Here is a 13254-nt window from a genome sequence, read left to right as displayed (position 1 = left end):
GAAAGCATAAAGGCTAAAGTTAACCGAGAGCCTCTGACAGACTTGTTAGTTTTTCAGGAACACCATCTTCAAGTAACTTTTAAAGATTGTCTCAGCCTTGGTGTCCTGTTTATATTAAGCTCATAACTGCAAATAATAAAAAAATAAAAATCTGAAAAGTGCAATGTGCACTTGTATTCAGCCTCCTGTAGACTCATACCTTGGCCTTGAGGATAGATGGCCAAGAAGAAATCAGTTGTTTAAAGAAAGCCATAAGAAATTCCATTTGCAGTTATCTGTGCAGATGAGACCGGAATTGAGCTTTTTGAAGGAAAATTGCCATTCCTACTGTGAAACATGGTGGTGGCAGCATCATGCTGTGGGGAAGTTTTACTTCTGCAGTCACCTGGAAGCTGGAAGAAAACTTGTTAGAGGCTGCAATAGACTTGAAACGAGGTTCACCTTCTGGGAGGACACCAACCCTAAACATACAGTCTGAGCTACGATTGAATGGTTTACATCAAAGCATATTCATGAATTAGAATGGCCCAGTCAAAGTCCAAATCCGTGGCAAGAGTTGAAAATTGAAGTCCGGGCGTTTTTCATGATATATAACAAAGCTTGAATAACTGAAAAACGAATAGGCAATATTCCGGTTCTATAGATATAAATAAGTAATACTCAAGATTGGCACGTTGCAAAAGATAGTTCTACAAAATATTAAACCAGGGGGAGCCGCAAGAAAAAGGTACGCCATACTTTTCAAACTGTTATTTCTAAGACATTTTGAAAACGATGTATTTGTTTCTTTCCACTTTACAATTATGCTCTACTTAGTGTTGGTCTGTCACCTAAAAACCTAGTAGAATACATTAACATTTGAGGCTTTAACAAGACAAAACGTGGAAAAGGTATGTGGGGTTTGAATACTTTTGCAAGAGACTGTATGTGTGTGATGGCATCCTGGCCCCTGGAGCCCCCTGTTGGCAGTCTTTTCTCTGGGTGATCCGGGTCATCCAGAGGCCCGTGTGGCTCCTCGTCCCTGGCCCCGGATTGTCCCGAGCTGTGAGAGGCCCAGCTGCTGCTGCTGCTGCTGCTGCTGCTGCTGCTGCTCTCTGTTGTAAAAGAGACGGCAGCAGCATTCTGTGTAACCTCCACAATAACCACCTTATGCAATCACTCTGGCTAGAGACAGACCAAAATAGCTCAGACTGAGCACGCCTGCCCTCTAGTGGCCCGCAGCTGCAATAACAGCGGCCTCCTCAGGCCTCTGCAGGTAGTCAGACATGGCGACTGCGTCTGGATCAGATCAGTTGTTTTCTGGTTGTTTACAATAAAAGTATGTTTTCCCTGTGTCTTGGATTTGTTTTTCTTCAGACCTTTTCTCCAGTTGTTATATTTTACTGTATCTTTTTCCCAAGTGTATAAAAAATTAAAAAGTCTCCTCTTTTTTGTTTGTTTGTTGCAGTTTCTTGGACAGAATTGACTCTGTAAGACAGAGTGACTACACACCAACAGACCAGGTCAGTTTTCCTGCTAATCTGCTCAGAAAGGCAGCTTTTTTTTTAAATAAAAGCTTTTGCTTACTGAACCTTCATTGTTGTGTCTCTGTCGTGCAGGATCTTCTACGCTGCCGAGTGTTAACGTCAGGGATTTTCGAGACGAGGTTCCAAGTAGACAAAGTCAACTTTCAGTAAGTCGTACGAGGAGGAGGGTGTTTAAAAGTAGAAATTAAGATACCAAAATAACAAACAGCCAGAAACATAGTAAATATTATAATGTGCTTCCTGCTTATTTTTTTTGTCACTTTTATAAGCCAAATATTTCTACCCCGCTAAAAGGATGCATTGTTCTTCTTACATCCGCTCTCTCGTTCTCTGTTATGCAGCAGCTTTCCAGATCTTCGTCACCCAGTTCTGAAAACAGACACTCTCGGGGCGTTTTCCAGTAATTTGCTTCTTTTAGAAGCGTTTGACCCCGTCCCGTTTTGGCGTCATCGTTAAAGAATAATCACAGATTGGAATGCCCTCCTGGGTATCACTACTATATTTATCTTATCCTCGTGGTTCAGGGCCTGAAATGTCATAAGTTTGATCCCTCCAACATCCCTGCTTCTCCAAGGGGAAAAAAGAGCAAAAAAAGAGACACGGATCCCAGGACTGCTGGGTACTGTGGTGGGATCCGAGCGACTTTAACAGGATTTCTGAGATGATGATGGTTATAAGAACAACGGAAAACGTAACTCATCTCTGTCACATTTCGCTGTCTGAAACAAACCTTTGTAAAACTGCATATCAACCTGAGTGATTGAAGGAATGGCTTTGGATCGGGAATTCCCTTTAGGAAATCAACTCATCCAGGGTGCTCTCTGCACAGATATCCCAAATTTTATTCAAGCATTACCGGATTATTAATGCTTCCACAGATATTGTCTGGTATGTCTCTATTTCACACCAGACCCGATCAGTAAGCAGTCTGGATAAGTGTGGAATGTCGTCATTTTCCATGCCTGGATTAGTCTTGAACAAGGAAAACATTCTTGAAAAATGTGTAAATTTTTTTACTTTACTCAATGTGTCGTTGTCTAAATCAGAAGTGGGCAACTCCAGTCCTTGAGGGCTGGTGTCCTGCAACCTTTAGATGTGTCCTTGGTCCAACAGACCTGAATCAAATGGCTGAATTACCTCCTCAGTATGCAGGCATGTTCTGCACAGGCCTGGTAATTAGCCAAGTCTGCTGGAGCAGAGAAACACCTAAAACTGGCAGGACACCAACCCTTATAGGACTGAACTTGCCCACCTCTGATCCATCCATCCATCCATACATTTATCCATCCATCTGTCCATCTGACCGAGCATATATCCTTCCATTCATCTTTTCATTCTTTCAGTCGTCCATTTATCCATCAATCCATGTGTTTTTCCATTCATCCATTTGTCATCCTTCCCTCCTTTGTGATATCTGCTCTGGTACCGCTGCGGTTTTGGAAACATCTCTGATTTGGACATTAAGGTCATGTAGTAATCCTGCATGTATCGTGTTGTTTTGTACGAATTCCTCAAAGTTTCAAAGCCCTTTTGTCACAAGATGTCAGCAGCGAGGTCATTGCTGTCTCAGAGTCTTGACCCGGTGTTTGGTCTCGTCCACAGCATGTTTGATGTTGGAGGTCAGAGAGATGAAAGGAGAAAATGGATCCAGTGCTTTAACGGTGAGTCGTTCAGCCCATCTCTTTAAAATTAATGAAACTTTGTAGTTTATTAATTCCTATAAATAAAAAAAACAAAAAACAACGCTGTTCTGACTCTGAATTTCTGTTGTCCTTCCAGACGTCACTGCTATCATCTTCGTGGTGGCCAGCAGCAGCTATAACATGGTAATAAGGGAAGACAATAACACCAACAGGCTACGGGAAGCACTGGACCTTTTCCGCAGTATTTGGAACAACAGGTGAGTCGGAAAGCTACGACTGGAACACAGCAAATCTTTAGTCTTCTTACTGTTGTTACTTTCCCTACAGAAGCTTCAGTGGCCCAGCACAGATTTAATCACTAGGTTGTCTTGATTCTGAGGCAAGAAAGCCAAAATTACTATAAATCAATCCACAGCAGTGATGGAAGACTGTCTGTGTTGTAGAAAACTTTTTGTATCTCTTGTAGATACTAAAAGGTGGAGTATTTTTATCTATCAAATGTACAAAGACTTTAAAACACAACCAGGTAGTGAGATATACATTTGCACTGCGGGATTTTAGAAAATCAGAAGTTTTTAAAATGTGCAATGAAGAAAAATAAACAATTTCAGCTTTTTTGTTTTGTTGATGATATCAAAACAGGCTCATGATTCGAGCTGATCAGCTGGTATTAGCAAACATTATGGTGGATAAGCGATTATTGAAAGATGTCAACATAGATTCCTCAGCATTGAAGTTCGATTCCAGTTCCCCCCTGCTCCTCTTCACTTTATTGTTGCCTAATTGGGCTAGTAGCTTTAACGTTCGGCACATTGTGATGGTTGTGAGAACCATGTAAAGGGAAAATTCAACAAGTGATTTTATTCATTCATTACATGCAGAGTGTGATTCCTCTGAGTTGCATTACTCTTATAATTGCATCCAATAAATACAAACATTGGCAGCCTCAAGCCACCATTTTTTCCCCTATTTTTCTTTCGTAGAATACTGTGGATTCAGATTTTTACTTGGTTTCTGCATCAATTTACCTAGAAGTTATTTTGTGGCGACGTGAAAAGGAGGCCGATCATCTTCCACATCGCACATTTCCACTCTGTTGGTTAATCGTGTGACATTTGACCCACTCAGATCTTCCAAGTTTTGATCAAAAAGCATCTTAGATGCAAATATCAGTCTGACAACACTAAATGTTTTGCCATAGAAAGTGCGCCTTTCTTGGCTGGAAGACTTAGTTGCTACAATGAAAGCAGTCAAACAGTACCGTGTTTATTCTCGACTTAGCCACATTACTATATTACAACACTGTAGACCCCAATGGTACGTACAGATGCAAATTATTGTTTGGCCAAATGATTTTTTGCCATAATTTCAAATTATTTGAATTTTTAAATTAATTATGGTCAAATGTCTGCTTTTTGTGCTGTGATATTGATATTTTTTCCTTCATTTACAAACCTCTGGCTACATAACTATTTGAAACTGTCACATTTTACTATAATATATTCTTATTGTTAATTCAATCACCTTTCCGTAGATATCTTGCATCTTAAAATCAAAACATAATGTTTTACATAAAAAATGTACAAGTTTCTGATTATCCGTTGTATCTACATGAGGCAAGTACCACTGGAAAATCATTTGTCTGCCATTTCTTGTATACTGATTTAGATATTTACTTCATTTTTTTATGTTTATTTGCTACAATAAAAGCCCATATATATTGTTTACTGCCGGCATAAATAAAGAAAGTTGAACCTTAAAAATCTGCTGTGTCCACAGCCTTCACTATTTAAGGTGGTCAGGAGAGCTGAACAGAGTAAAACAATCTGATCATTTACACTTAATACGTATTATGAGTGAGGTGTTTCCTGTGTGGGAATTAAGTGTTTTTCTGGTCATGTTTCCTTTATCTGGTGGTGGTTTAAACTGATTTGCTGGGCTGAGTGTTTTTGACTGCTGCAGCTGCAGGAATGAAATAACAACAAATGTCACCCAGTGAATTTACAGATTAATTGCTGCTTTAAGAATGCACTGTAAATAATTTCTTTAGCAGTTCAGGTCAGCAGTCCAGTTGTGGTCTTAAACATGATCAGAATAATTTGTGCAACATGAACCTGAATAAGCAATAATGGAATATTCAGGGAAACGATATTTCTGGTACTTTTAGTTTCATTCTGTTTTGAAAATCCAATGCAGTTATTTCATTAAAAAACTAAAAACCTGCTAAACCCTCCATTTATTATTATATCTATATGCAAAAAACATTAGTTTGTTCTTCATTATTTGCAGCTAAATTTATTAGGAGTCATTGTGGAAGACCCAAGGTTGCAGACCCCTGGTCTCAACCAATGTAGCTTTGCCTACATGTATTTTTTCAGCCTTCCAGGGATTAGCCACCCATCTTGCTGAAGAAATGCATCCCACAGCATGATACTGCCCCCACTCTGTTTGAACCTGTAATTTACAGTAAATATATACTTAATAAAATAAACACTGTTGTTTGTTTTTCAGATGGTTACGCACTATATCTGTCATTTTATTCCTGAACAAGCAGGACATGCTGGCTGAGAAAGTATTAGCTGGAAAATCCAAAATTGAGGACTATTTCCCCGAATACGCTCGATACACCATACCAAATGAAGGTTTGTGGCTCACCTCACTCAAGCATGATGCGAACAAACGTTTATCCCCATTTGTTTTTAAAAGGAGACTCTGTTGTCCTTTCAGCAACTCCTGAACCAGGCGAAGACCCGAGAGTGACGCGAGCCAAATTCTTCATCCGAGATGAGTTTCTTGTAAGTACAAAGCCTGCAGGTCCACATACGAACACGCTGAATTTAACCGTCTGATTATTGAGAGATTGACCCACCGGTGCATTATTCTGACAGAAATAGCTCTTCTGAGCCGTTTCTGTCAAGAATAATAAAAAAAAAGTCTGTAATGTTGATGTTGACAGGGTTTCCATGGTTCCAACTAATCTCAGAGACCCAATCTCAGATAGCATCATTATCTGTATTGTTTTTTTAAGAACCTTAGCGGGAATATCAGGCATTTCTTTATGAAAGACTGGTTCTATTTTTGATGTTTTGCAAAGCAGGGTTTCCATTTTGTCCCTTTGTGGTTTGTTCAATGTCTCAGTGTGTTTCCTTCATATTTGAAAAGGACCACTGCAGCTTAATGATGACTAACACTGGTCTGAAAATGCTAGTTTGGTCAGTGCCTGACTCATGCTAACCATCTTCTTGGTGACTGGAGCTATATTTAAACAAAGTCAGATCTAAAAACAGAATTTCTAGATCTGTTTTGGTCATAATTAGATTGAATCCTCAGACATTCAGTTTGGTAAAAGAAAAGGAAAAATATAATTCTCACTGTGCATTTTTGGTGTGTTTTTAGCCAGTTAAATGCTGGGAATGTTTCTGATTTACGGTGCTTTGCCAAATAGTCACACCCCTTTCTGGAAGCTTCCCACACTTTGTTACAACCTTAAAGTTCAATGTTTTTTCTTGAGATTAAAAGTGATAGACACAAACACAAAGTTACCCTCGATTGTGAATTGGATGGAAAGTCTTTTGCGTATGTCTGTACCAGCGATGCACATTTTAAGAGTGGAAACACCAGTTTGCAGCCACAGTATTTCACTTGGATTTTTGTCTGGACTTTGACTGGACCATTCTAAGTAATGAATATGCGCAGGTTTTTATTTTAAATAACCACTTCAGTAGATACCACATTTTCCAAATGCCACCATCTTGAAGGACATTTTAAAACAGTAGTAAAACAGGGCTTTGGCTGTGTAATGTAATAAAAACAAAAAAGAAGAAAAAACTACTTCTCCATTAGCACTGCTTGGTTGGTTTATGCATTGAGTGTAACGGTCTCATCTAATTTTCTAATCTGAAATAGTGAAACTTAATTCCAAGTGGGAAAGCCAGAGATTATTGACCAACTCCAGCCTCTAAACCCAATCTAAACTGTAGGTCCGATGTGTCTCTGAGGTCAATGTCTTGCTGGAAGATGGACCTTTGCCCCACTCCCAAGCCTTTTGCAGCCTTCCAACCAGTTTTCTTCCAGGATTGCCCTGAATTTAGCTCCATCCATCTTTACATCAACTTCGAAAAGCAACCTCACAGCATGATCTGATCAGAGCATCTTGTTCCACATGTTTGCTGTCTCCCCTTGCCTTTCTTTAAGCAAATGGCTTTCGTCTTCACATTCCTCCATAAAAGGCCAAATTCATTGGGGACAGAGATCCCACCTGAGCTGTGGATGTTTGTAGCTCCTCCAGAGTTACCATAGGTCTCTTGGCTACTTCTCTGATTAATGCTCTCCTTGCCCAGCCGGTCGGTTTACATGGACAGCCATATTGCATGCTCTTCCCGAGCTCTATCGGATGTTCAAAGATTTTTTTAGATTGTTTTGAACCGTAAAAGCTAAACATCTCCACAACTTTCTCCCTGACCTATCTGCTGTGCTCCTCGGTCTTCATGATGCTGGTTGTTCCCTATCAAACCTCTGAGGCCTCCACAGAACAGCTGCATTTCTGCCGAGATTCAATTAGACACAAGTGACTTCTGAGGTCGGGCTGGATTTTATTTAGGGGTATCAGAGTAAATTGAGCTGAATGCAAATGCACACCAAACGTTTAGGATTATGATGACAGTTTTTAGTTAGGCACTACTTTGTGGTTGTACTGTGACTAAATGCAACAGTACCTGCTGCAAGCGCTTTTATTCTGAAATCCTGATTATTTCGTGTCGTCTCCTCCTCAGCGGATCAGCACTGCGAGCGGCGACGGCAGACACTACTGCTACCCCCACTTCACCTGCGCCGTGGACACGGAGAACATCCGGCGGGTGTTCAACGACTGCCGGGACATCATCCAGAGAATGCACCTGCGGCAGTACGAACTCTTGTGATGGACGACAGAGACACGTCCCTCTCTCTCTCTGTTGGCCCCTCTGTGTTTCCTCTCTGCAATTCTGCATCCTTGAAGAACCCTTTCTACTCCCCCTCACAAAGCCCACAAAGAGACCCTCAGATCACCCCTCCTGTCAAGGAATATGAAGTACTACTGAAGTGTGTCAAATCCTCTTCATCTTTTCAACTTTTTTGGCTTTTTTTTGTACCTTCTTTATTTCTTGATTTATCCCCTTTAATCCGATGTTATTGGAAGTTTGGGGAACAAAGTTGTCACGTGCTGCTTCTTGAATATTTTTTTGAATCCTTCCCTTTTTGAATGCCTTCATTTTTGTCATTCCACTAAGCCTTGGGCTACCTCCTGATTTTATTTAGATTCTTTTTTCCCCGCTTGTTGTATTTTAAAAATTTTTTGGATCTGCTTTGGTGGGTGTGAAACGAAAAAAACAAACACACCGACAGGACCTCAGTGTAGAGGCAGGAATGAACCACCACCATACCTTCACCGCCTCCTCCTTCGACCTTCTTCGCTCCGCCCTGAAGACGAGAGGACGGAGAGGAACCATTTCTTTTAAAGTTCTTCTTTTTTGTTGTTTATTTTATTTCTCCAGAGGAAACATACACACAATGTAGCATCATAATATTTATTACCCACCCTGTCACGATGTTGGCTTGCCGAGCTGCAGGGTGGGACCCAGCAGTCGAAAGACTTGTGGAGCGAGAGATGAGATTTAAAAAAAAGAGGGGAAAGAGGGGCAGGAAATAACGCGATGACGACTGAGCTCTCTGCACCTTAGCCCTGCTGCCTCCACGGACTTGAACCGGCGTCCTTTTCTTGTTTTGTTGTTTTCCCACCCTTTATAGCTTAGAGATACTGAACAGGAGGAGGGCAGGAGGGGAAAAATGTATTTGTTGGGTTTTTTTGTTAACTTGTACACTGTGCAAGGTTGAATTATCCTGTACAGACTGTAAAATGTAATATTATTTTGTACAACTTAATTGAAAGAAAAACAAATCTACTTGTAGATCTTTGTGCCTTGATTATGGCTGTACCTGTAAATGAGCTCAGATGTAAGTATGTTTTCGACTGCGCTGTACAGCTTGATGTCAAAATCTCTATCGGCAGCGAAGAGACTGCGGGTAGGGGACTTTCTCTGTAGAGTTTAGTTTTTTTCTGGTTTATAAAAATAAAGGAAATGCTGTTTATTAAAAAATGGGGGGGGGAAAAATAGGGACAAAAAAAATCCTAAAAACCTGTATACATTATGCAAATTAACCACTTATCTGCAGTGAAGACCAGATGTTGCAGCGCCATGCCTTTTCTCTTTCTTGTTTTAATTTCACATATATATATATATGTATATATATATATATATACATATATATATATATATATATAATTTTTTTTATTTTATTTCTCAACTTTAAACAGACATTGGAAAATCCATTGAAAGTGTCCAAATTGCAACCTGGTGTTGTTTTGATAGGAACCAACTTACTGTTTGTGTTTGTTTTTTTTTTTTTTGTTTTTTTTGTTGAAGTGTGTGAGATATGTACTGATGTGCGTGCCTGTGCGCATGTGTACATAAGACAAACATAGACTCACAGACGCATCGTGTGCGATTGCGAGGGCGAGTGCGTGTCGTGCGTGTAAAATTTTATAAATGTATGTACATGTAAATTTATAGGTCTATATAAATATATATGTACAATTATACATGTTTAATTATGTGTGTGCCTAGGTGTACATACCTATGTATGTATACAATAAATATGTATACATACACACATAGGAAAGCATGTTTAGGATGGAGATGAATAAATGAGAGTGTGCAATATTAGTAATTCTTTGGTCCTTTGGAGCCATACTTTAATGGCACAGGCACTATGAATGTGTGAGCAGCACCCAACAAGACGAGCTCTTTTCCTTGTACAAACAGCATCAGCCTTTTTTTCTTCTGCTACAGTACACGTCTATCCCTGAAAGAGAGTGGACTGACTGGAGGTGCGAAAAGCCTTGTTTGGGCCTTGGGAGGATGATTAAATGACGTTTTTATTTTCTTTAAATAAAGAGGCACATTAGAGGACTTTGCTTTATTTCCATCCTGGTGTCCAGTTGTGTCCGTTTTGTTTCTTCTTTTTGTTTTGTTTTCAGGCAGCAAAGGTTTGGCTGAGAGCAGAGCGGAGCTCTCTTTGCTGAAGCGTTTTTTTTTTTTTTTTTATCAGATAACTAGTATTTCATGAAGTTTTAGAGGTTTAAGCCATGGGCTGGTTAACGGTATCAAATTATACCAAGGTGCAGACGTATACAAAGTTACAGCTGAGCAGCTTTTCTGTCTCTGCTGAAGTAGTGCGTTCCCACAGCATGATGCTGCTACTCCCGAGCACTAAAATCTTCCAACAAACCGTTCCTGCGGTTTAAAACCATTTTCAGGAGATAATAGAGAAAGTGTCAGTGACCAGAGTTTATAGAGTAAGACAGCCCTGCCACTTCCCCTATGTGCTGCCGGTCAGCTGGCTTTAAAGAAAGGCACTCTGAAGATAATTCTGGGGGTGAAAAACATGGAAAAACCCACCCATCTGTCTTATTAAGGTTTAAAGTACAAGCGGCAGGTATGTTAAACCCTTTACACTAAAGCCATATTCACCCAATCACCTCCATACTTTGATATGCAGATCAGTAGGCAACTTAAGGTAAAGTGCCTTGCCCAGGGGCACATTAACATGTAGCAGGCTTTTATGTACACATTGCTTCAGTTTTTATAGATCAAATACATTGTACAGAAACATTGTTTACATGCACACCATATCTGACATTAGGATTTCATCAACATCTACAGGTCCTTCTCAAAATATTAGCATATTGTGATAAAGTTCATTATTTTCCATAATGTCATGATGAAAATTTAACATTCATATATTTTAGATTCATTGCACACTAACTGAAATATTTCATGTCTTTTATTGTCTTAATACGGATGATTTTAGCATACAGCTCATGAAAACCCAAAATTCCTATCTCACAAAATTAGCATATTTCATCCGACCAATAAAAGAAAAGTGTTTTTAATACAAAAAACGTCAACCTTCAAATAATCATGTACAGTTATGCACTCAATACTTGGTCGGGAATCCTTTTGCAGAAATGACTGCTTCAATGCGGCGTGGCATGGAGGCAATCAGCCTGTGGCACTGCTGAGGTCTTATGGAGGCCCAGGATGCTTCGATAGCGGCCTTTAGCTCATCCAGAGTGTTGGGTCTTGAGTCTCTCAACGTTCTCTTCACAATATCCCACAGATTCTCTATGGGGTTCAGGTCAGGAGAGTTGGCAGGCCAATTGAGCACAGTGATACCATGGTCAGTAAACCATTTACCAGTGGTTTTGGCACTGTGAGCAGGTGCCAGGTCGTGCTGAAAAATGAAATCTTCATCTCCATAAAGCTTTTCAGCAGATGGAAGCATGAAGTGCTCCAAAATCTCCTGATAGCTAGCTGCATTGACCCTGCCCTTGATAAAACACAGTGGACCAACACCAGCAGCTGACACGGCACCCCAGACCATCACTGACTGTGGGTACTTGACACTGGACTTCTGGCATTTTGGCATTTCCTTCTCCCCAGTCTTCCTCCAGACTCTGGCACCTTGATTTCCGAATGACATGCAGAATTTGCTTTCATCCGAAAAAAGTACTTTGGACCACTGAGCAACAGTCCAGTGCTGCTTCTCTGTAGCCCAGGTCAGGCGCTTCTGCCGCTGTTTCTGGTTCAAAAGGGACTTGACCTGGGGAATGCGGCACCTGTAGCCCATTTCCTGCACACGCCTGTGCACGGTGGCTCTGGATGTTTCTACTCCAGACTCAGTCCACTGCTTCCTCAGGTCCCCCAAGGTCAGGAATCGGCCCTTCTCCACAATCTTCCTCAAGGTCCGGTCACCTCTTCTCGTTGTGCAGCGTTTTCTGCCACACTTTTTCCTTCCCACAGACTTCCCACTGAGGTGCCTTGATACAGCACTCTGGGAACAGCCTATTCGTTCAGAAATTTCTTTCTGTGTCTTACCCTCTTGCTTGAGGGTGTCAATAGTGGCCTTCTGGACAGCAGTCAGGTCGGCAGTCTTACCCATGATTGGGGTTTTGAGTGATGAACCAGGCTGGGAGTTTTAAAGGCCTCAGGAATCTTTTGCAGGTGTTTAGAGTTAACTCGTTGATTCAGATGATTAGGTTCATAGCTCGTTTAGAGACCCTTTTAATGATATGCTAATTTTGTGAGATAGGAATTTTGGGTTTTCATGAGCTGTATGGCAAAATCATCCGTATTAAGACAATAAAAGACCTGAAATATTTCAGTTAGTGTGCAATGAATCTAAAATATATGAATGTTAAATTTTCATCATTACATTATGGAAAATAATGAACTTTATCACAATATGCTAATATTTTGAGAAGGACCTGTATTTCAGTAGAAACCTGCCAAAGATCTTGCTTTGAATGGGGGGTAGTGTCGCCATCTGGTGGACAAACATACAAATGAAACGCTAGTCGTCCATTATGAAATATTAACACACAAAAACATTTGTTTTTCATATAAATATCCTTCGAAAAGTTTGAAACGTATTCACGCCACACAGCCAAAATGGAGATTCAGGAGGGAAGCGAATACAGAGCTGAGATGAGGAGTCTTCTGAAACTGGATGTGAGTTTTCTTTAAAACGATTCACCTTTCCTCTCATCCAATAACGTGATCAGCAAAGGTTCCAGGTTTTCCAGTCAGAACAAAGCAAGACAGATGCGTAAAAACTCAAATAACTCATTATTCTTGTGGTTTCTGGTGGAACCACTGACATAACAAAATATTTGCCATTACATGGATGCGCCACAGTTAATCACAAAAAAAAAACATTTTTCTTACCCATCAGTCTGAACGTAGATGAGAGGTGCAGACAGCAGAGAATATTAGTTTTAACTTCAGGATTTTGAGTGAAGAAAACTAAATTATCAGCTCTGTTTAAGACACAGGCTCGTTCCTTGCTTCCACTTTCTAAAAACTGAAAAGTACATTTTTCTGCTCTATAAAAACCCAAAATCAGCGAATTGATCATTTGCATCTTCTGGTAAAGATTCTGCAAAAAGCCTTAAAATGAACCCAGCTTGTACTGCAGTAGCATCATTT

At 40.2% G+C, this 13254-nt stretch overlaps 1 protein-coding gene across 2 annotated transcripts in view; it reads left to right on the top strand.

Moving 5' to 3' along the window:
• The window catches only part of gnal (guanine nucleotide binding protein (G protein), alpha activating activity polypeptide, olfactory type), a 79331-nt gene extending 69139 nt beyond the window's left edge, over positions 1–10192 (top strand). For both annotated transcript variants that reach the window (XM_047367355.1, XM_047367356.1), the window contains exons 6-12: positions 1448–1502; positions 1599–1672; positions 3129–3187; positions 3306–3426; positions 5681–5811; positions 5897–5964; positions 7942–10192. In XM_047367355.1, coding sequence (XP_047223311.1) covers positions 1448–1502; positions 1599–1672; positions 3129–3187; positions 3306–3426; positions 5681–5811; positions 5897–5964; positions 7942–8088 — 655 coding nt within the window. In that variant the 3' untranslated portion in view covers positions 8089–10192. The remainder of the gene's footprint in view (positions 1–1447; positions 1503–1598; positions 1673–3128; positions 3188–3305; positions 3427–5680; positions 5812–5896; positions 5965–7941) is intronic.
• Positions 10193–13254: the final 3062 nt, after the last annotated feature.

This window comes from Girardinichthys multiradiatus, chromosome 6 (assembly GCF_021462225.1).
Source record: "Girardinichthys multiradiatus isolate DD_20200921_A chromosome 6, DD_fGirMul_XY1, whole genome shotgun sequence".
Lineage (NCBI taxonomy): Eukaryota > Metazoa > Chordata > Actinopteri > Cyprinodontiformes > Goodeidae > Girardinichthys > Girardinichthys multiradiatus.
The sequence above is the reverse complement of the archived record's forward strand: the minus strand, read 5'-3'. Positions and strand labels throughout refer to the sequence as shown.